This window comes from Aquila chrysaetos, chromosome 2 (assembly GCF_900496995.4).
Source record: "Aquila chrysaetos chrysaetos chromosome 2, bAquChr1.4, whole genome shotgun sequence".
Lineage (NCBI taxonomy): Eukaryota > Metazoa > Chordata > Aves > Accipitriformes > Accipitridae > Aquila > Aquila chrysaetos.
In genome coordinates this window covers 2280956-2302538 of record NC_044005.1, presented here as the reverse complement: position 1 = coordinate 2302538, position 21583 = coordinate 2280956, and the positions used below count along the sequence as shown (strand labels likewise).

The 21583-nt window shown below is 41.2% G+C and overlaps 1 protein-coding gene across 1 annotated transcript in view; it reads left to right on the top strand.

Annotated features, from left to right (window-relative positions):
* Positions 1-21583, top strand: part of MDGA2 (MAM domain containing glycosylphosphatidylinositol anchor 2) — a 385028-nt gene that overhangs the window by 148313 nt on the left and 215132 nt on the right. The window contains exon 3 of the mRNA XM_030036202.1: positions 17478-17652. Within this exon, the coding sequence (XP_029892062.1) occupies positions 17478-17652 (175 nt within the window). The remainder of the gene's footprint in view (positions 1-17477; positions 17653-21583) is intronic.

Genomic DNA, 21583 nt, shown 5'->3' with positions numbered 1-21583 from the left:
GTAGCCTCTTCTCCACCCTGTCGTGGGACGCAGAACTTTTTGGGCAGCTGGAATGAGGAGGGTTCAGCATCCTTGCTGGTCCGTCCGCCCCTCTGGCACACAGGCTTTCACTGCGACCCTGAGCTGGATGCTGCGGTCAGTGCCTTCCTTGCTGGGCTCCACTGAGCGCTTTCATCTTCAGGATGACAACAATCTTGTTCCCTCTGTAAGTATTATAATGTAATCCTGCCTTGAACGACATCATTTTGGTATGGTAACTCAGTTGTTTGCTGCAAACAGCACGTTATCCCACTGAATAATTTGTGAATATGCCACTGAAAGAAATGTGAAGCCATTCACCCTATCATCTGCAGGAAGCTGGGTTAAAAGGCACGTGGTTTGCAAGCTGATAAAGAAATTAAAGTCCTTGGTTGTTCTATTCTGAATAATTTGACCAGTCATATCTTGCTGATTCGCTTCGTTCCAGGTGGCTGCTGTCTCTTGACACGAAATATGTTTGCAGGTTTCTAAAAAGGGCTTGGGAGTGGTGGGGGAAAGAGGTCAGCTTAAATCATGATAAATGCAACATCAGGGCAAGTGAAGTGTGTATTTCAGTCACACTCTCAGTTGAGAATATTGAGCCTAGGCCTGCTAAAGCATCAGCAATCACTGAAATGAGACTATCAGAGAATCACAGGGAGTTGGAAATGACATCCAGGTTGGTGATTTTTACCATACCAGTTTTGTATTGACCCTTGTGGAAGCTTAAAAGCTACCAGAAATCCCCTACAGAAAGTTTCCAATGAACACAGAGCATGAATCTCCCATCATCAAAAGGAAAACAGCAACATTTTCTGGTTTACTGAAATATGGACACTTGTCCTCTGAATGGATTGCATCTGTCTTCTCCCCTTCCCCTCGATCTTCCCCCCCCAGCTGTGCTCTGCAGTCTTTGGTTTCTGTCTGTATATTGTCAGCTTTTGTTTTCCTTTTTCTTGATGGCCCTTAAAAGGTAGGACGTTGGCTGAAAGGATGGAGAAGTAGCTCTGGGATGCTGCAGAAGTAGCTGTTTTTCTATGGCTGTTGAACATACTAGTCTCATAAGTAAAAATGAGGTGGGTGGTTTTGGAATGAGGTCTGTTGCTGTAAGGCCTTGCTCGCTGAAAAAGAATGTATTTGATGAGTAAAGAGATAATTTAGTAACCCAGGGAAACTAGCAACATATGCAGATCTGCTGTGGCTGAAGCAGAAGTACATTCTGGTAGCTGGTCTGTGAAAGGTACCTACTAAAGAAACACTTGAAGATGCTTTTTATGGAGCAGAATAGGGAGTCGTTCCCATTGCTGTGGACATAGTGAAAGACAGGTTCTCCTACATCTGCGAGTAAAACCTCAGAGCAGCGAGCTCCTCCTATATTTTCCCATAGCAGCAAGAAGTGTTCATGGCTGGAAACCACATTTGTTTTGCTGCCCATTTGAGGAGTTCTCCAAAAATGATATATGTTAGATCCAAAAGTCCAAATGTATGTTAGTGCCTCTGAGAAGGTGTGGTATGACTACAAACTTGATGCTGGTGCCTTCTAGGCTTGACTCCAGAGTTTGTCTCGTGTCCTTCAAGGGCAGATTTATTTAACACGAGTGTGCACTTCCATGACGGGCAGTTTTGTCATTGAACATTAGAGGCTTGATTGTTCTTCAGAGCCTTTTTCTTCTATCCCACTAAATTCAGGGAGCAGAGGGAAGGTCCTTCTGTAACACACTGTGGTTCTACTTGCCGTGAACTTACTGTTGTGTTTTCCACATATCTGCATATGGTCTTGAGGGCAGTGCTTTCACAGCAGTAACTTGATGGCACCTGAGGACCGGGAGCTATACCCTCAACTACTAAGGCAGGCTCTTGAGATTCTTGCTTTTGCATTTTAAGGAAAGAAGTGATGCTCCCAAAACATAGTCCATCTGAGCTGTCTGTTGGTGGTAGAGTTTGAACAAATTGGGTTGTTTCTGGTATGACCGTTAAACGACGCCTCTGTGATCCTTCTCTGTGGTTTTATTTGCTGTGCTGCTGTTGTCATAGATAAAATTATATCGTAGACTGAGCTGTCCTTCAGCCTCTGTCAGCTGGGAGTGGCCCTTTTTGGGAAGTACTGCATTTATTTTTGGTGCTATCCACCTGAGCACTTGTACCTGGATGTTCTGCAGAGCACAAGTGAGCTTCTCAGGCTGGAAGAACCATATGCCTTTTGCTGAAGGATGCTCTGTAATTGAGGCTCATTCCCAAGTGGTGCTGAAGAGCTCTTGTTATGTTAGTTGTTGTGTTAGGCTTCCCCCTCCACCTTCTGGAGTCAGCTTAGGCACGTGTGGAGGTTTTTGTTTGTTTTTGGTTTGGGTTGGGTTTTTTTGATAGACTGTTCTATATATTAGTAAAGGCAAGAAATCTGAACCTGAAGAGGAGAAGTTGAACTTTAAATAAGCTTAACTATTTAATGTGTGTAAATGTTTGCCTTCCCAGGCAAAAGCAATTAAAAAGAAGACTCAACTGTCGCTGTCCTAATTCATTTGGTATGCACCAGGTATTTGTTCTGGTACTGTACTACAGGGTACACAACACAGCTGCTGAAAGCAAGCTAAACAAAGCTAAAAAATGTTACTGTTCTGATAAGTATGACTACATTGGTTGTCTTAAAGGTAGCTAAATGTACAAGGAGCTTTAAAATCCCTTTCTAGGGTACAACAGCATGTTCCATCAGAACAAGCAGGAACAACCTTTGTGTGGTTTTTTTCTGTGTTATCTTTTTCCGTGTGGGCTGTTATTCTTCTTCATAACAGCAATTGCATAATTAGACACCAAACAATGAATATTTCAAAATTATTCTTATTAGTGTTTTTTACAGAAAAATCTTGCTGCACTGAGTGACTCTGCTCCTTAGTTTTGAGTGGTTTGACTTGTTCTACTTCTGCTTGAAAGGTATAACCTTGGTATAGTCTTGATAGGTCCTTATAAATAATTACAGCAACATTATAGGCTGAATCCTCTTACCCTTGCAGATTTCATGATCCAGGAGATAAAAATAACAAGTGAGATTATTTTTTTTCCTGCCTGTATGTCTATCAATCAAAATGATAAAGATATTTATGACTTGCACGTTTTAATGGTGTAATTAGATATAATTACATGTTCAAATGATTACACATATGAACACTAATTACATAATTGAAGACAATTATGCTAACTAGGTAAATACATAATTAACTAAAAATCTCTTGTAAAATCAAGGAAATTTGCACAACAGCCAAAGAAAGTAAAATCACAATAAAAAATAAATAACCCTTTCAGTCTGAAAACTCTAAGAGCCAACCAGCCGTGTATAGCTGGAGAAGACCTGGCCATTTAACTTCTGGTGGGCTGAAGCTTCGTTCAGTTGTCTCTTTTATTTTGTATTCTCCTTGTAAGAGGAAGGTGAACGTTAAAGCAAAAAGCTGTGCTGTAATTGTGTTTGTCTTGGTCTCTGGCAATGATTTGCTGACCTCCGTAGGCTGGATTTTGGTGGTTCATTGGGATATGGGCTTTTTGGTGGTGGGGAGGGAATTGTTTTGTCTCTTTAATTGTGGGTTCTTAATATAGAAGGAAGGGAAAGCTCAAAGCTAATTAGTTTTTTTTCTATTTTAATGCAACAGTGCAACTTCAATATACCAAGAATGGGCTCATAGTGGCAGCGCTGCCCTACTGAGGCTGTGGGATGAAGGCTCATTAAAGCTTCATCACCAGCCCCTGCAAAGCATTTTCCCTTGATGCACCAGCTTGCCTTGCACACCCTTTCCAACTGCAAAAATTGGTTAAGGCTCATACAGTAGAAATGTAGTGAGATGTCCAGAGCCTCAGTAAACTCCCCAGTGCAGAAGTGTGTTTGGGGATGGATCGTTACTGTGTATCAGGTGATGCTGAATCAGTGGCTGTTAGCCCCTCTTCCCTGTGCTATCAACTTTTTCAGTTTTAAATATTCCCTGATTCCTGTCCTTTTATTTCTAGTTGCAAAATGAACCGGGTTCTTTTTTCTTTTTTTTTTTTTTTTTTTCCCCTTAATGTCTATTTGCAATTCTCTTGATATGTGGGAACTGTTCCCAGTTCCCTTTCTTTGGCACTCGTGGGAGTCATTTAAAGGTATGCCAGGAAAGCTCAACAAGACATGAATGATGCTATTTGTGACTACTGGATTTTTCATGAATTTTCTTCTCGTTGGGTTCTGAACTGGACATAAGCTAAAATCTCGAAGGCAGTAGGATTCAAACACGTGCTCAAATTTCTTTTTCCTGAACAAAGGTCTTGCCAGAACCCTTCTCAACTGTGCCAGGTTGTCGTGGCCAGCAACTAAGCACCACGTAGCCACTCACTCACTTCTCCCCCACCCAGTGGGATGGGGAGAGAATCGCAAAAAAATAAAGGTAAAAGTCATGGATTGAGATAAGAACAGTTTAATAGACCAGAAAGGAAGAAACTAATAATGATAATAATAATAACAATAATAAAATGACAATAATAATAAAAGGGTTGAAACATACAAAACAAGTGATGCACGATGCAATTGCTCACCAGTCGCTGACTGATGCCCAGTTAGTTCCTGAGCTGACCCCCAGCCCCACTCCCCCCAGTTTATATACTGGACATGACGTCACATGGTATGGAATACCCCTTTGGCCAGTTTGGATCAGCTGTCCCGGCTGTGTCCCCTTCCAACGCCTTGTGCCCTTCCAGCCTTCTTGCTGGCTGGGCATGAGAAGCTGAAAAATCCTTGACTTAGCCTAAACACTACTTGGCAACAACTGAAACCATCAGTGTGTTATCAACATTCTTCTCATACCGAACCCAAAACACAGCACTGTACCAGCTGCTAGGAGGAGAATTAACTCTATCCCAGCCAAAACCAGGACACAGGTACAGGGCAGAAAAGACTCAGTCTTTTTCTGGTGTTGCTTAATATTGTTTTAGACTTTTTCACTGTCTGAAGGACGATTTGCCAATTCTTCATCCTCTAAAACAAAGGGAAAAAAAGCATACGCAGCAGCAAAATCATGGCAACAGAGGTGTTTTTTGGGTGTCTGTCACCGGCACTTTCGAGTAGAAACCTAGGAACTTCCATCCTGTCTGAGCCCAGATGTCCCTTGTCCAGCACCTGGAGTACATGGGTAGGATGTGCTTAATCTTGCAGCCTCTGGGTGTCTGATGTTTTGGAATTGCCTGATCAAAAGGTTGTATAGGATGACTGTGGTAACTAGGTATGGATAGGTTTAATTTCTATGCATGAATATTCTCTCTTTTGGAATCAGTTTAGATCGTGTTTGTTAATAAGCTGTGACTATTAGATAGACAACACAATTATGTGTTGTATTTTGAAAGAAAAAATGTTCTTTAACAACAAACCAAACAAACCTTGCCGTTTGATAATTTCAGTCAATGACTCTGATTTGTTATGTTACAAGAAACCGTGGGCTTGATGCCATATCTGTGACTTGTGCTCAGCAGCTGCTGATCTTTTCTGACCTTAAGTTCTGTTGATAGCATTTCATACCAAGCTGCCTTCTCAGCTGAGCTGCCAACTCTCTCTTGTCAAGATTTCTTCTCTTTTCCCTTTTCTCCTTGCCTACCCCCCTTCCCAATTCTCCCACCTTTCAAGCAAAATAAAATGTCATCTCTTTTCTTTGTCATCACAGCTAAAATAAGTTAAATCTCAGGATCTAACTCTCATTTTTAGCTGAATGAGATTGTAAGGTGTAATTCAGCATGTATGAGGGTTGGTTCCTGTGGAAGGAAGATAAAGCACAGCTAATCTGGATCACAGAGATTTAGGGTTTAATTCAGAAAGATGTCTGGAAATAAGGCAGGTGTGCATCTTCCATCTCAGAGGGATGCAACGCAGGGTGTGCTGTAGGAAATGTTGATAAGGTCCAACGTGACCGTAAAGGCAGAGCCCGGTGGTCATCAGCTTTCAATATTTAGAAGGGATTTTTCTCAGAGACTCTTCATGTACCAAGTCTGCTATCAGTGCTGTTTGAAGTACAGCATGATTTTTCTGGATTACGTTTTATGAAGTTTTTAAAATGGGAACTAGTTTAAGTAAACAGACTGATATTGCATTGCAGGAAATCAATAACCTCGGTGCTATTTGCAGAAGACAATGTAGTGGAAAAAGAGCCATTTAAACCCAGCGTTTTATGATGTTCAGTTAAGTGGATTTAATTTGTTCAAGCAGAGGTGGGCCAGAAACGTGCCTGGATTACCGTCGGAGCGCACAGGATGGTACGAGTGGTGGCACCTCTGCCTCTGCAGGCTTGAGCTTTGCTGGAGGAGCAGGAGGAGGGAAGGCAATGATTTGCCTGCTCCAGCAGGAGCAAAGAATTAAGGATCCACAAAACTTTGCACTTAGCCCTTGGAGATACATGCATGTTCTGGGAACAAGGTTGGTTTTGTTTTTTGTTTTTTTTTTTTTAGTTTTCACGCAGAAGGAAAAGAAGTACATTTTTCTTTCTATTGTTGGCTCCTCCATGCTAAGAGTATGTAGGTCTCTGCCTTGTAGCGTTCGGCATCTGCACAGAAATAGCTTTCTGTTGCAATTCTATTTTCGCCACGCATGCAGCCGTGCTGGCGTCAGCGACTGCTGCTCTTGTTTTCTTATTTACAGATACATTTATTTGTGGCACTTGGCAGTCAGTTTAAAGGCTGCATGTCTGCCCAAAAATATCTCCCCTAATGATTGTTGCAGGAAGTAGTCAAGATCGTATTACTGAAAAACCAGAAGAGAAAGATTTTCTTCTGTTTTTATCAGTTTACTTGTAAGTCTCTGACAGCATTTTGGGTGTGCTCTGTGAAGCTGTTTCTCTTGAATACTCTTGTTTCTCCCAGGGGTCTTGCAGGGGAGTGAAATGGGTAGAGATGGAGAAGAATGAGAAGCAGAAGCAATACCTGAAATGACTGTTATAAAAGGAAAAAAACATCCATTTTAAACTGCCTGGATTTCAAGATGGCTTTGTCACTTTGAAACGCGATTCTATTATGAAGAGTGACTTCAAAGTAGAAAAATCCTGTTTAGCAGCCACTTTTTCCTCTCTCTGTTTAGACTCCAGTCTTCTGAGTTTAATGACAGAAACACATTTTTATGCCTTTTTGCTCTTGAGGGAGACAAGTAGTTCTGGGAAGGGGGGAACTGATGCCTTCTGGTTTCCCACTGCTTCTTGTGCTGTGGTTGAACAGTGGCTCCTCACACCTCCGTCCTTCTCTAAGACCCTTCCACATCCCCATCCCCAAACTGGATGAAGGCATCGCCTCTGGGCGCCAGGAGGTGGGGGTGGTACCACGCCGGGGCTGGCTGCGTGCCCGTACCAAATTTGGGTAAAACCGGGCTCTGAAAGTTTGCGCAGGGAAGAACAGCAGCCACGTAAGGCACTTTGCTTGCGAAATGGGGCTAGTAAGAGCTATTTAGGGTAAGGTGGGTTTTTACGTCTTTGGATGCTGCGCGGACGCTGCATTGGTTGCGGTTGCGCCGAAGTGCTGGGTGGTGGAAATTCAGTACCAGGCGATGGTTTGGGCTCTAGAGCTGGTTCCTGGTGGTGAGGACAAGGAGGAGATGTCACATCCCTGGATCTGTGCCGAAACCTCCAGAACTCCTGAAAAAGTCCTTCGGCACTGCTGACTTTTATTTAGTGAAATGTCTTGGATAGAAGATGTTTTGCATAAACATCTTGGGCTGAGCAAATGGAAAGTGATTTCTAATCCATTTTATTACTGCCTTAACTTTGCATTATGTTGAAAATTGATCTGCTATCGAATTTCGGTCCCTCATGTATGTTTTAAAGATGTTGATTGCTTTTCCCTGATTTTTTCATTTGATACTGTAAATTTGCTGGGCTTATCACCGGCACTCTTGAGCATGTTTCTGTTATTTTAATCAGTACTGTGGCTTTTCTCTATACCCTTGCCAGTTCTTCAACATCTTCCTGAGGTTATACGCCTCAGAGTGGGACTGTCACTTTAGACTTTATTCCAAGGGCAATTGTAGAAGCTTCAGGTAGAGACAACGTACAACGGCTAATCTATCCGATTATGTTCTGCTTTATACAACCAAAACAATCTCTCAGCGCTTTGGTTCACTGGTAGTTCAGAGTAGTGGTGGGACTGGCATGGAGCACATGGTTAGCTGTGCGACCACCTCCCCATCCCCAGTCTTTTTTAGGAATTGTAGGTTCTGAGAAGTGCACAGAATGGTGCCTTCCTAGGAGGTACCTTTGCAGAGCATCACTGGAAACACCTCCTCCATCAACCCATTTCTCTTCTTTACAGCTCTTCCAGTGACTGGCCTCCAGGTTTTCTCTTACTGTAGCACTGCTCTTGTAGATCATGTGAGTTTGATTATACCAGCCTTTCTTTTTGAAAACTGTAAGGATTTTAGATCATTTACTGTACCTATATGGCAACAATAGCAACTTATTCTGTCCCGGGGAAAAAAAAAAAAAAAAAAAAAAAAAAAAAAAGTGCTATGATTTAGATTGGTCTACAGGGGAAATAAGAGTCTAGATGTGAATTTCACAGAGTTCTCTGATGGTCTCATCACCAAGCTTAGTTCTGTGCTAGTGGTGGTAGCTACAAGTTACAAAATGACTTGTATTTATTTGCATTTAAACCATTTAAGAACTATAGTGAATGAATTTCCACGCATTTAAGTTATGAGGATGTATTTATGACTCTGGTGGTTTAACATGGTATACCAACATTGGAAGGTCACCATAAAAATGAATAACTAGGAATTCAAATGGTGTGAAGTCTGCTTCATTCTGCCCTTAGGTTATGTTCTTTATTATGAAGGTGAAAAGTTGTATTTCATTTTGAAGCAAATTAATGCTGCTGAATAAAAAAAGCTGAGAGAATAATAAAAATACAACATCCGCAGAAGTTTGGATCATTTCATGAAACTCCTTGAATAATTTAGTTGGTGGACAGTAAATAATTTCCCATCGGGAAGGCATAACCACGCAAGGCCCTTTTAAGTCCTGCAGCTATTGACAATTTTAAAATGATACCAACCTTGGTAAAAACAAGGCTCTGTGAAATTCATTGAACTCAGTCCTTCTCAGTCCTTCCCAGTTAATGCTACAGAAACCATTTTCCTGCCACGCGGAATGAAAAAAACCTCCATCCTTTAGTGAGATATTTATAGTAAAATGTATATTGATTATTCAGTATAAAAGTGCTAATTTCTGAAGCAGTGAAACATCTTAAAGTCATAAGGAAAAACATTATAGTCAAATTAAGATAAATTGCTGTAATTAATCATTTAGCAGGTTACTCAAAGATGTTTTGAGAAAGTATGTATAGAAGTTTCCCCAGACACTACCTTTTCATGAAGAAACACAGACTGATTCAACTAAGCAAGATACTCTAAGAAGGATCTAAAGAAGGATTGTTTTACCAATTTATCTTATGATCGCAATATTCTTTTCTTCAGGATCTACTCATTAATTTCCTCTTATATTGTTCAATGATCACTTAAAATTTATTCACTTATATCCAGTTAATTTTTAGGTTTTCAGCCTTTGAGAGTAAGAAATCCTTCCTCTGCACTTTCAAAGCCAAATTCTTAATTCTTGGTATTCAGATGTCTTAGACCTGTGTGGTGCCTAATTTTGGAGAGTTTTGATGACAACGTGTACAAGTCTGGGTAGAACAACTGAGACATGAGCCTTTTAAATTTAGGAACAGTGAAGTCACCTTTGCTGCCTTGAAATTGTAGCACTGGAGAAACTGTGTTTAAAAATATAGTTTTTCATTGAGGAAAACCTCTCTGGAAGTCAAATGGACAAATAACCGGACAGACCAAACCAAAAAAATATTCTTTCTTTGGGCTTTGTTCTTACCTAAAGCACAGCCTTCCCTTCCCTTACTCCACCCTGCAGGTCTGGACTACCCTGTCCCCGTGTCTGCTGCCTGGTGACACGTCCGAGATGGACCCTGCTCCATCAGCTCATGGGCGCTGAGCCGTGGTGTGGTAAAGCTCCACAAAAGCCTTTGCAGCGTTTATAGTACATAAATCAATGCCAGCTCTGAGGGGAAATTTGTGGCAAGTGTAGAACTTGGATTTGTTGCCAGCTTTGGTCTTTTTTGGGTGGCTATTCTGTTCCTTCACATCTGGGAGATTCCAGTTAGGGCTAATAGGAATTAAAACAAATTTGGACTGCTTAAGAAGTGTATATATATCCCATTGCTACATATTAGCCTGTTTTCTGTCTTCAGACTTAAAAATGGAATTCAAGCCTGCTGTTTTTTTTAATGGCAGTATGTGATCAACTGTTACCCTGTTGTATATGACATGCAAGTTGCTTGGCCTGATGTGATGGGAGGATTCGACAATGTTTCACATGATTGCTATAAAAGTTTCCTGACGCAATGAGGAGTTGGAGTTGCTGTGCTGTTGGGAGGAGCTGCATTTTGCTCAGTGTACCAGTGAGATCTGTCATTTTTTGTGCACGGGGTGTCAGTTTATACAAAACTCCTGCATTTGGGATGCTAGGTTACACTGTTGGGGCTTGGGTAACTCTTGGGTACCTTGGGTTTGGGTATAAATCATCTGTCTTGCAGAAGAACAGGAAGTTCAGAGATGAAGGAAGGAATAGTCAGCTTAGATATAGTTTTTCTCACATTATCAGATGTTGAAGGCTTCAGTTATTCTTCTTGACCCTTTCATTTATTGCAACTTACCATTTTGGGGTCACAAGACTACAGTCTTCATCCATAGACTCCAGCCACAGCACTGCTATGACTGGGATGTTTTGGGCTAAAGTGAACTGTGAACAAAGCACTAAAGTTCTTCTGTAGCACTTGATTGCTTGTAACTTTGTGGTTTTTAATGCTGATTTTCTCTGTAATTAATAACCACAATTTTTCCTCTGCTGGAGAATAAAAGGAAGTCGTCTTTTCCTATGTGTTATAGCAACCAAGCTGGAAAATAACAATTTCTCTGTGATCTCTGGCACTGAATCAGAACTGATCATGTCCTGCATGTTAACAGTTACTGTCATAGACTGCTTTTAGTTAGATGAGTAAAAAATTGTGCTTTTGCATGCCAGCCTACTGAAGCATTAGTATATGTGTAAACATAAGCACACGAGTTGTCCCATAAAGGCAACAGCATCAGTTGCATGCCTGGCCTGGGGACAGGGCTGAGTTTTCTCTCTCCTGTTTCTGTGAAGTCTGAGCAGTCCAGGTGTGGAGCGATGAAACCCAGTCTTCTGAGGTGGTTGCATCTTGGCTTCTGCAAACTTGAAGAAATACATATGGAAACAAAAGTCTCTCCAGTTCTGCATTTGGTTTCACACGGATAACAGCTTTCTAGCCCTGTCCAAGATAGAGGATCATCATTTTTTCACAGTAAGCAGGGCTTGCTTTGAGTTGGCTGTTTTGCCACTCTAATATTCCACATAAGAAGTTTTGAACAATGAACAGTACTTTTACCTGAAGCCATTTTCAAGCCAAATATTTCAGACATTATCATATGAAATAAATAGGAAGAGAATATTTCATACCACTGTTGCCTATTGATAGCCTGTAGCAATATCTATTCCAATAACGCCAGATGTTTTGTACCCTCCGTCTCATCGGGCATGGTGCATCATGCTGCCTCCGGTTTGCTAAAAATCAAAACGCAACATCCCCCTCCCATTTTATTTAGCTGTATGTAGCTAATCCTGTAATTTAAATGTGTGAATGCTTTCCTTTCATGTATGGTGAGGATGACCTGATGAACACATGGGACGTTTCCTAGAGCAAACGTGTCCTCACAAAAGTAAGTCCAAGGTAGTGTCCTGGAGAGTGGTGGTGGTTTAGATCAGTGCTGTATCTCCTGTTTTGTGGGCACAGTGCAGGAATAGCTGTGATTTGGTTTATGTGACCAAGGGAAGGATATTTATAAACCTTCGGAGGTGTACATTTGATTTGACTATCCACTGAGTCATCAAAAGGTCCTGCAGAAGTGTTTGCCTGGACACAAGTGAGATGGCACCCGTTCAGACAAGAAGCTGTTAGATCACCTGGTGATGGTCTTCATGCCGAGGACTTTGAGCAGTTCTGTGCAGAAACCTTGGAGTTGAACACCTTGCTCTCTGCTGTGAACCTGTGCCCATGTACAGGTACAAAATCCATCCCTGCCAGTCCCGTGGTGGTGGTTTGCATCTGCCTTGCAATCATTTGGCTCTGAGACATGCTTGCAGGAAGGGAAGGGGGATCTCATTGATAAAAAGGCTATTTGGGGTCAAAGCATGTTCCACTTGTCTTATCGCGTATAGGTATGAATGGTCTCTGCTGGTGTCAGGCAATGAAAACTTGGATCCAGTGCGCTCTGCTGGATTTTTTGTTTGTTTCTTTCTCTTTTCTTTTGTCTTGTATAAAGTGGTTGGTTGGTTGGTTTTTTTGGTTTGTTGTCTAACAGCAGCATATGGAAATCTCCACGGGACTGCGGCTAGACCCCAGGCTGACCCATTTCAAATGACCTTGGGTGTACTTCACAGGGTACTGAGGTCTCAGGGTGGTTATCTCCCCACTCAAGAGAAGGAAGAGGTCAGGGGAGATGTGTATGCTCAAAACTGCTTCAGATGGTTTCCCTAACCGAAGGAGCAGAAGTCACTTTCTCTTTCCTGGCCCAAAAAGGGCCTTTTGTGCAGTATGTCTTTGGTGTTCATTGTGAAGGCGGTGAGTGCTTCTTGCCTTCAGTAGCTGCTGCCCCAGCCATTGCTTTCCTGAGAACAAAAATAGTCTCATGAAAAAATAAATTGAAGGGATTATTTTCCTTTTTTTTTTTTTGGAGGAGGAGGGGTGGTGGTCATGTTTAAAATGGCTTTTTCCAAAGACTCTGATGTCTTTAGGCACAAAGAAATGTTCCAGCACATCCCAGTGAAGTTGTGCAAAGACCTCTTTTACTGCTGTTTGCATACAAAGGAGGACTTTAATCTGAGGCAGGGATTTGGGGATTATAACAGTGATCAGGAGGTTCTCCTCATCCTTGTTTTCGTAGTGATGTCAGAGGGCAGCGACTGCAATCAGTGGCAGTGAGATGCAGTACCAACCCCCAGTGCGGGCACTGGGTATGTTTTAAAGAATGTATTTACTTGTAGAGTTGCTGCATTAGGCAGATTTCAGCCTCATAGTATAAGAAAAAGATTGTCAAAACCTCATTTTCCACCAACTATTTCCATGGGAGAAAGAAAAGGTGCCATGGCAAAATGGTTGGGGTTTTCGGTTTGGGATATTTTTTTTTTTTTTTTTGGGGGGGGGTGGTGGGGGGATGGTGGTAGTGGTGGTTAGTGTTTTGAGCCAAGGAAAATGTTTTTTATTCAGAGTAAAGATATGTTAATGTTTATTGTCTTTGATCAAGCCAGTGTTTAAAACAGAAGTATTTCATTTTTATAATGTCAGAATTAAATATTTTTCTTATTCTGCTGTTCTCTTTTTGGGCATGAGAAGTTTGTTGAAGCTGAGAAAAGTTAGGCAAAATATCCTCAGAAGTTTTTTTTAATCTCCATTTTTAGTCTAAAAATGTAAAGTCTACGACTCTTACTCAAGTTGCAGGAAAGCTCACTGAGTGAAATATGACTGTGTGTCTCAAGGCATCTTCTTAAGCCAATAAAATACTGTCAAAGATATTGATGGTTAGAGAACTTATGGGCATATACATATCAGACAAGTACATAGGTCATGATATAGCTAGATGGGTCATAACTTATTAATTTTTAAAAGTTGAATAATTTTTGAGTTGTTCATAAATCATTTTTTACTTCTGCATGTTTTGCAAGAAAAAAAGAAAAGGAAAGAAAAAAGAAAAGGAAGATTTCATAAATACAGACCATAATCATATAGCAGAACAATGACAATACATGGGTGGGATTCCCAAATGTGCATTGGAGTAACAGTGAGTACTTTGAAAAATTGCATCCTTAGAAGCCAGTGAGTGCGTATCTGCGTAATGGATTAACATTTATTAGCCCGATTTGTGTACACCGTGATGTGCGTACGTAACTTTTAATTAAAACTTTGCATTAAAGGCAAGAATGGCTTTGACTTCTTGGTGGAACAGAATTTATTTACTTCCCACATTATCCACGCTATCTGAGTAGACACGCAGAGCACACAGTGCTGCTTCTGCACTAGGAACTGGGAGGTTTCAAAGAGAGGAGCAGATTATGAATAGTAAACACTGCTAAAATGCATCTGGGTGAGCGGTTGTTTTGTGCCAAGTTATTTCAAAATATTGGAGTATCTGAACTATGTGAATATACAGTCTAATTTTTTTTTTTTTTTTTTTTTTTTAAGTTAGTAAACTAGAGGCTTACCAAATCCTCTGCCATAAGGAGGTGTGGGTGCTGCTTTGGGATTTAGGCTGATACCTGCCACAATGTCCCATGAGCCCATGGTTCCCCTTTACCATGGCTCCCCACCTTGAAAATGGGATAATGTCTGTGCTGTGGCAGAAGGTGCTCTGAAGGTCACTGCATTGAGCGGTGATGAGGACTTGGATGCTAGAGCTGTGAGACGCTCCATCTCTAAGGATGGAGTTGATGGTCTCAGTCTCTTGGAAGTCGTTAGAGGCCACCCCAAAGCGTGGACTGGAGCTTGCAGTGGGTGAAACCACTAAGGACCTCTCAGAAGAGGTTTTCAGCCTCAGACATCTGGCTTTCCTGTGCCCAGTTTTTCGATTGCTGTATTAGCATAGTGTTTGAGAGTCGTCTTTCTTCACAGTGTGTTCAATAAATTACAATGCAATATTGATCAGCATGTTTTTGTGTGTATGTTGAGTTAAAGCTAAGGTAAATAATGAACTGAAGTTAAATCAGGCTAGTGATATTCCTGGAGGATATCTTTTAAGAGAGAATCTAGTTGACAGTATTCCTTTTATTCTTCAGGGATCTCTACATACACTACAAAATTAGTTAATTTGTTAAAATTTTGCCTCTTTCCTCTAAAACATACATGTATATATAATTTTTTTGAAGCTGAAAAGTCTACTTTTGTTGACAGCCAAACCGCATCCTGTTAAAATTCCTTATAATATGGAGAAAATAGATACATCAGCATTAGGAAGCAGTGGAAGGGGAAGGCTTTTGCATTCATAAAAAAGATAAAACTGACAGTATCTGAATAAACTTTGCTATATTTTTTTGTGTAAGTCGTGTAATGTTACCAGTTACATAGATGCTGATAATACTTATAACACGTTATTTAAGTTATATGTTCTTTTGACAGGGCAGACTGCCTTCCATTGGAAACTTTTTGTGGGAGAGGAAGGGGAGGAAGAAAGAAGTCATGGTATTAATTTTTTTCCAGTTAAAAATCAGAGCTGTTTTTAAAATTCTGATTACATAAAGGAAAATAAAACATGCAAGAAATTCAGTGAACATCTTAAATACTGTTTTAAAATACTTCTCAAGTCTTTGAAATATATATGATGAAATTGTATTCTGCAGCATGCGGAAGCTGAGTGTGTGTTCCAAAATTATCCTGCAGCACATTTATATGGATGATTTAAAAAGCCCTGGAGCCAAGAGTTTAGAATAGAAGTACAGACAGATTGATACTGGTAAATATAGCAGTGCTAATACTGTCTCTCTCACATGCAGACCGAATGTTGTAGATGTGGAGTTTGGCATATTTGCTTTACCCCAGAGCGGCAGAACCGTGTGAGAGTTATGCAGGTCACCTGGCAAGAGGGCAAAGCCAGTCGGGCTTATGAATTTAATAAGCCAGAAAGAGATGAGAATTTTTTTGAAGTATTGTTTGCTGTAATTTCAGCCTCTGAAGCCCGTGCCTGCTCTTGCTTCAAGGGGAGGAGAATTTACATGGGCTACAGCTGGTCATGAATTTTTTTAGTTTGGAGCCTTTTGTAGAAGATCCCTCCTGTCCAGGAAAAGTTCCCGAGGAGAGGAAGGCTGAGCCCTGCCCACCTTGTGCAGGTTACTGGAATCTGAACCCCAGTTCTGGGTCAGGACTGGGAATGGTGGAACTCAAGTGTCTCTGCACCCAGGGGGAAAGATCTCCCTCCAGCCAAGGCAACCCTTAGGGCCACCTTGGTGCCCACCAAGGGCCACCCAGCTCAGCCATGGGACCTTCCTTCACGTGGGAGAGGGCTGGAAGCACAGCGTGTCCAGCTCAGGCTTGGCTGGACACAGAGACAGGCACTTGGTCCCGGTGACAGGCGTGCACTGCCTGAGCTACAAGGCTGCAACACCTTGTCCAAACCAATACTGGCTCAAGGTTGCTTGTAGATGGCCTGCCAACAGATCAGTGTCTGAATGCTCTTCTTTAAATCATGGCTTCACTGACTACTTTTGGACAATCCTTTTGGACCGTAGCCTGGGAACTAATAGCCAAATATTTATTATCTTGTCTTGTGTCAATCTCATTTTTATCAATGACTACACAATTTTTAGTCTTTATCCTGGCATGGAATTAGTGGATGGGGTTGAGAAGAGACAGCTTTGAGAAGCTTCAGAAGAGATGTAGACTCCTCTTTATGCAAATATCCCATTTGTGGCCTCTATGGGCAAGAAAAACCTACCATTTAAAAAAGCAGTTTTGGTCTGTACCTGAATGTTGCTTGTCCCAGTCATTGAATTAGTGTGAACTGAAAGAGGAGGAGGTACCTGCGGAGCTTCTGGAGGTCTGGTGCCTTTTATGAGATAGCTTAGTCCACCGAGTCATGCAGGTAAGGACTTGGGTCATCAAGCATTGGTGTTAGCAATGTGCGCGTATCCACCTCTGTGCAGCTGTCGGTTGTAGTGGGCTGTTACTGGCATTTTTATGGGTTTGGAATTTAAAAGTTCCCTTTAAAAAGTCTTCACCTTTGGAAAATAATTACCAGAGTAAAGGAATTGCCGTAAATGACATTAAAAAAACCAAACCGCCTATTTGAAGAAATAGCTGTTAGTAGTTTGTTGCAGTTTCAACCAAGTGATCATTTGACTCCTTAAAATTGGATTTTATTGCTGCTAAAAGATAATCCATCAGTTGTTTTGAAGGTGCTTTCCAATATGCCCTCATCTTCATGAATACGATTTCAATGAAAACTATCCGTGTTCAGTGCAGGAGTACAGCCACCTTTTCTGGTGAGCTCTGCTTGTTGCTGTTCATGGGGAATTTTTCTGCAGCCATTCCAGCTGTGTGTCACTGATGGTGGCTTGAGTTATTCTCCATATCTTTGCTAGTGGCATTTATTTTTTATGGGGTGTTTCCATCAAAAGTAATCAACTATTTCGAAGCGAGGCTGGTGAATGCAAGATTTATGGTTCAGGGGCTCCTGGATGAAGTGTTTGATTGTAAGCGTGAGATATTCAGTTTTCTGGAGAAGTTCCTCGAGTCCTCCAGCATAAAATCCTGGCTGACGCACACGTTGTTCTGGGTTCGGTGAAGAGATCTGTACTCTGCTCGCTTTTACAGACTTAAAGTAACAATCTTTTTTGGTGCTTGCTCAGATCAGGTGGACCAAAACAGCAGGAAGTGCCTCTGACAGATTTCAAGACTCGAGTGTCTTCAATGAAACCCTGAGGATATCCAACATCCAGCGACACCAAGGAGGACGCTACTACTGCAAGGCTGAGAACGGCTTAGGTTCGCCAGCCATAAAGTCCATAAGAGTGGACGTGTACTGTAAGTAAACCGCTTGGGGAGTTCATACTGTGCTTTTTATTAACTTCTTACAGTATCTGGCGTTACAAAGAGGTGACCAGCTCTTTGGGAAGGCCAGTTCTAAACAGTACGTTAGGGCAGATTCTGCAGCTTTTGGGAGTATTTATGGTCAGAAGACTTGTGGCTGCTGCCAGTGAAGTCAGGTGGGGCTGCTCGCATATGGAAAAATCTTTAAACAAAATCACAATACTTCGGTAAGAAAGATGAAGCTCAGGTACAACTCAGCCTGCTCTAGGTATCAGAGGAAAATTTGTCTGCAGCTTGCACAGGGTGAAGATCTAGTACGTAGCACAGCCCTTAATCTCTTGTACTTTTGGCTGTGCTTGCCCTTGAAACTGATATGGGAGCAAGTACTCTTTTGCTATTTTGCCTTAATTGCTGCTGAAAGATGTTTGGGTTTTTTGTTTGTTTTTTTAAATGCCAATCTCTTCACGTTCCTGTGATATGCAGTTTTAAAAGCTGCATTTGAAATGTTGGGCAGTATATGAAGTATTGGGATTGCAATGCAATTGGTCACCAGAGCTCACAGAAAACAAGGAAACAATTTAAAACATCATGCTGCAATAAATGCACAAAATGAAATTAAAAAAGAAAAAAAAAATCCCATTCTGACTTGCACAGACTCCAGTGTCAGTGAGTGGGCTAGTCAGACAAAGCACGGCTGTCGCTTGTGATCAGGTAGTTTATTGCTGTAGGTTTAATGGAAAACTTTGCATCTGATGCTGTAAATTATGTGACTGGACTCAGCTGTTGGAAAGAGGGAAGACCTGAATGCCTCAAACAACTGTGGTTTTGTGTACATTTCAGATTAAGAAAAAACTGTTCAAAATCTGTTTGAAATGCTCCAAAGATAGAAAGTCTTTACAATATACGTTTGGAGACTCTTCTAATGCAAGTAGTGTCGTGTAAACAAATATGTTTACGTGCCACATATGTACTTAAACAAATCGCTAGAGCTTGAAGTTAGCCCTTTAGACTCTTGAGTCCTTCAAAGAGAAACCTGACTGTCTTATGACTATACCAGCATTGGGCTTGTGTTTCCCCAAAAGTACCCTCTGTCTGTCAGCTGAATCTCAGGATGTATGTTAATTTAGAGACCGAAGTGGTGACAATTTTTGTGGGTTAGTTATGGGATTGGTGGAGGGGGCAACTGCCTTTTGGGGGATTTTCCTGCCTAGCGTGTGCGCTTAGCTTCATGATGTGCTTAACGAGCTATAACATAGCAATGCCAAATTTGTAAATCCTTTATGAACAATAACTGAATTAGGAAGCAATTGCTCATTAACTTGTTGGAGTCCAATAAATGAGCAGGCAACCGTAATGACTGCGTATAAGCACACCACGCGAAGCATTCAGTGTTTGTAACGGGGCTGGCCCGAGATTTGCAGCGAGGGGCGAGCGGGCTGCCCGGTGCAGGCAGCGTTCAGGGCTCAGTGGTGCAGGTTGCGGTCCCAGCACCCCGGTCGTGCAGGGGCTCGAGCTGCCCCGGGGAGCCCCAGGGTCCTCCGCGCACACACGGCTGCTGAAAACGTTTCGTAGGTCAGCCCTGTGTAGCTGTTCCATGAAAACCCCCAGAGCAAACGTTTAAGTCTCTTCTTCTGGATGCCGTTAAAGCACTTCTCTCTTACCCCAGCATCCATGTGTTAGATTCTCCGTCATTCTTAATTGTAGGCATGGCTGTGACACTGATGTTGGCAGGAAAGGCAGGAAAAGCAGTCGCAAGACTGGAATGCTATATGGTCTGAACAGGGAGCGTTGAGACAGATTGTTTTGAAACTTTGATTTTTCTTAATTTCAGTGAGACTTCCTTCTGGAATATGTCTTTTTCCTTGTAACTTATTTTGTTTAGCTATTAATATGTGTTCTCGGATTTGCTGTCTGGGATTTATTACGGGTTTAATTTTGTTTTTTAAATCATATGCTGCTGCTTAATATACTTCAAATACAGATGATGTCTTTCTGGAACATGAAAAACTTCAGGTTCCAGCTGTGATTAAATCCTAGGTGATTTCTCTCTGTATGCAGGCTGATATTTCACTGAGTATTTTCATCTGTTAATGACCAAATATTTGCAGGCAGACAGTACTGCTGCAGTAAGCTTAAGTTGCCAGCGAAGATTGGATCTAGCTGTGAAAAAGATAGGAGAAAAGACCCTGTACCCCGGAGAAAAGCTCGTAAGAAATCAAAGTATTGGAAATTGAAATGTTCCTGTTGAAATTTCCAAGTAGCTTAAAATAATTTTGTCTTTTTTTACTTGAAATTTTCTGTGTTGATTTTCTGTTTGTTGACTGTTTCCTTTATAGATCATATGTTGTGTGTGTGCAATGTCAAGAACTCTGGGCAGTACTGAGCAGGAGTATTGCGGGTGGGTGTGTTTTCTTGAACGATTACCCACAAGATGGTTTTGCTTAGAGACCCCAAAACAAACCATAAGGATCACAAGTACTTAGCCAACATGTTCTGTCAAAGCGTGTTTTGTTTTTTTTTTTAGTGAACATGTATTTAGTAAAATTACATAAAGACAGTTTTCTTACAGATTTAGGTAACTGTCAAAACTAAACCTGTGGAAATCGATGACATTCCCTTTTGAAAGCGAAACTTTATCATTAGAGTAAGAAAGAAATGTTTTTAATTTTTTGATGAAACCCTCAAATGTGTTTAAGGAAACAAGTAAAATGTTTAAATTTCTTAAAAACTGTATGGGTGAAAAATCAGTTTGGAAGCATCTTGGCTTGTAAAGCTAAAGAGAGAAAACAATGTTAAAGTTGCGTTCCATGTTAGTTTTGGATCAAGAGCACTTCCTAAGGGCTAATTTAAGTCTTCAGCCTCTAATTTAAAATTTGAAAAGGCACTATATCTGTGTAGCTTGAAAATGAATTGTTGAAAAAAAAATCCACAGAAAATCTTTGTTTCCTCATTCATCTCCATTATTGACTTGCTGGCTGGTTGGAAAATTTTAATATCAACATTTGGATGGGAAATGTCACTCTCCGGTAATTTCCTGTTTTTCATTTTCCAGTTAGCTCTGGCATTCAGCAGCACTTGGAGCCACATTTGCTCCTACTGCAATAATTAATTCTACACATATAAGTGGTGAATGAGTGAGTGTTGGGCTGTGTGAGAGGAGAGGGGGTGGTTACATTATTTTTATGGACTTTCTGCAGTCTTGAAAATGCTTTTAGTTTTGTTTTTGCAGGAAGGTTCCATCAGAAGTTGCCAGATATTTTGCATGGATCTGCAGGTGTCAGGTGGCTTATCTGTTAAAGAAGTCTCAAAAAATAGCATTATCAATTTCTCATGATCTCAGATGACTCTGAGCAAATCTTCTGACCGCTTGGTCCTCGGTGTTCAAGAGGTACTTGATGAGTCTTCTGTAAAGAAGATCTAAACTAAAGCTCTTGGGCGGCTGCAGAGCATTTACAGAAACCTGCCTGTGGTAGGACACGTGTTTTGGGTCTTGCCCGTGATGTGGTTGGGAAACAAGAGAGCGAACTGCGCTCCATCCCTGTCACCCAGTGCTCATTTCTGTTTGGGCCCATCTGCAAAGAGTGGGTGCTGGGTCTCAGTTCCCACATTGTATAGCAGGATCCAGATGGACCGGTTCATTCAGTATTTGGAAGTAAACTATATTAGTGTTCATAGATAGATGCATGTTATTCCTTCACTCTGCGAGTTCAATGCAGGCATAATGGTCACTTGGTATTATTTTGGTGTAGTCTGTAACTCTGATTTACCACTTTCTGAAAACTATTTGTCTTAGTCTGAATTACATGCTGCTTGAGGGCATAGTACTTTTTTCTTTTCTAAGAAGTTAAACAAAACCCCGAACACTTTATAACTATGTTCATGGGTAAGGAACACAGCTAAGGAGTTAAAGTAAACACATGCAATC